Genomic DNA, 2416 nt, shown 5'->3' on the forward strand with positions numbered 1-2416 from the left:
AATTAAATTCTATAAAATTAAGAGAAAATTTTGTTAGGTATATAACTATCAAATATATATATATTATTTCTAAATTTATATATATTGAAAAGAAACTAATGGTATCAGATAAAATGCATAAAACTTTGAATAATTGTTTAGTAATACAAATTATGTAATTATAAAAAGAATTAAATAATATTTGGAAAACTGTAAAATATTATTATATTTTTATTTCTACTGTTATATTATTTATTACTATAATTATGATGATTAATGAGTTATTACTATATTTTAAAAAACTTCCAAAAATATAAATGAATATTCAGTGTAAATACTCATATCACAATTAGCTTCAAGCCATATCATCATTTTCAATATGATATGCCATTGTGGTAATGACACATAACAAATAACTTTTCGAATAATTAAGCTATCCCTCACTCACCTATGCTTTGCAGACGATCTCATGGTGTACATTGAAGGATCAAGGCAGTCTATTGAAGGAGCCCTCTCAGTATTTGACACTTTTGAAGCTTGGTCAGGTTTGAGTATCAGCTTGAGAAGTCAACGGTTTATTTGGCTGGGGTAGAAGAGTCGGAGAAGAGGAGTATCTTAACTAATTATCCTTTTGAGGAGGGTAAACTGCCAGTTCGTTATCTGGGGCTTCCCCTTATGACTCAGTCAATGAGACGGCAATATTTTCTCCCTCTATTGGAAAAGATCATAAGTAAGATATGTACTTGGACTTGTCGTTTCTTATCCTACGCTGGGAGGCTTCAACTTATCAACTCTGTTCTGATAAGTATAGCAAATTTCTGGCTTTCTGTCTTTCGTTTACCAAGCAAATGTGTAAAGGAGGTGGAACAAATGTGCTCGGCATTCTTATGGACAGGGCCTGCTTTGAAGTCTTCTGGTGCTAAAGTATCTTGGAAAGAGATATGTAGCCTAAAGAGTGAAGGAGGGATTGGCATAAGAAATCTCAAAGAAGTAAATACGGTGTATGGTCTTAAGTTGATATATATGGAGGTTTTTATCGTGTGACTCGCTTTGGGGGAGATGGTTAAGAGTCAATCTGCTGAAGGGATGGATTTTTTGGGAAGTAAGTTTGAGAATGCAAGTGGGTTCTTGGATGTGGCATAAAATGTTAAAGCTGAGAGAAGTTGCGAAGTTATTTTTCAAAAAAGAGATAGGGAATGGGAGGCACACCTCTTTCTGGTATGATAACTGGTCAGACATGGGAGTGCTATCTGAACTGCTGGGAGACAGAGGCATAATTGACTTGGGAGTGTGTAAGGAAGCTACAGTTGAGTTAGCAATCACTATGCGGAGGAGAAGGAGACATAGGAAGGGTTTTCTTACGGAGATTGAAGCTGAATTAACTTCTATTATGAGTAATCTTATTTCAGACAGAGAGGATGTATGTCTTTGGAGAGGGAAGTCGGGGTTCAAGAGCAAGTTTTCAACGCAAGAAACTTGGTTATTATTAAAAGAGAACAAAGCTCACTGTAGCTGGTCTAGAGGAGTCTGGTTCTCTCACGCCACACCAAAGTTTGCGTTCATGACTTGGCTCTCTATGCGGGATAGAATGTCAACCTTGGACAGAATACAAAAATGGAGTCGTGGACTTGACTCTACCTGTCTCTTGTGTAAGAATGCCACAGAATCAAGAAACTATCTGTTCTTTGAGTGTTCTTACACAACTCAGGTATGGGAACATTTCGCTAAAGGCTTACTTCGGCATGAGTATACTAATGTCTGGTCTGAGATTGTAAGGCTATTGGTTGATGCACCTATGGATAAGAAGAAGGCATTTTGTCTCAGATATTCATTTCAAGCAGTCCTTTATGCGCTATGGAGGGAGAGAAATAAGATGTTACATGGAGACAAGCTGATGCCTCTACCTATACTTAAGCGAACTATTGATAAAGGGATCCACAATAGAATCACTTTGATGAAGGGGAAAGAAGCTAAAGGTTTGGATAATTTGATGCAGTATCGGTTCAGTATTAGAATGTAAATAGAGTTTGGAGTTTTCTTTTAAAAGTATGGGAGTGGGAAGATTTTATGGGAAGTTGTATAGGAATCGGGGTTTCTTTTACAAAGTAAGTGCTTGATGTATACATGCTTTTTGATTGAATAAGAATTTAACATTCATTCAAAAAAAAAACTTTTCGAATAATTTATAGGCAATCTTTCAAATCCTTCTCATGTGACCAATTTTGTCAAATGACCATTATTGAGCCTAATATGGTCAATTTAAAGTTTGGTTACCATTAAAATAATTTTTATAATGTTATTTAAAAATTCAATTTTCTATGGGTCGTGCTCACACGAATTCTTATAATAGTTAGTTACGTAAAAATTCTTAATAAATTGAAGTTACTATACTAATTATTATTATTATTATTTTTTAAAAAATATTATTTTGCAAATA

The 2416-nt window shown here is 34.4% G+C and overlaps 1 protein-coding gene across 1 annotated transcript; it reads left to right on the top strand.

The window, feature by feature from the left end:
• Nucleotides 1-1123: 1123 nt before the first annotated feature.
• Nucleotides 1124-1999, top strand: LOC130507801 (uncharacterized). Its single transcript, XM_057002448.1, has one exon. It carries the CDS (start codon nt 1124-1126, stop codon nt 1997-1999), a length of 876 nt encoding a protein of 291 aa, XP_056858428.1.
• Nucleotides 2000-2416: the final 417 nt, after the last annotated feature.

This window comes from Raphanus sativus, unplaced genomic scaffold (genome assembly GCF_000801105.2).
Source record: "Raphanus sativus cultivar WK10039 unplaced genomic scaffold, ASM80110v3 Scaffold5881, whole genome shotgun sequence".
Lineage (NCBI taxonomy): Eukaryota > Viridiplantae > Streptophyta > Magnoliopsida > Brassicales > Brassicaceae > Raphanus > Raphanus sativus.

Coding starts and splice junctions, on each gene's coding strand:
- LOC130507801 (XM_057002448.1), top strand. CDS start 1,124: ATGTTAAAGCTGAGAGAAGTTGCGAAGTTATTTTTCAAAAAAGAGATA.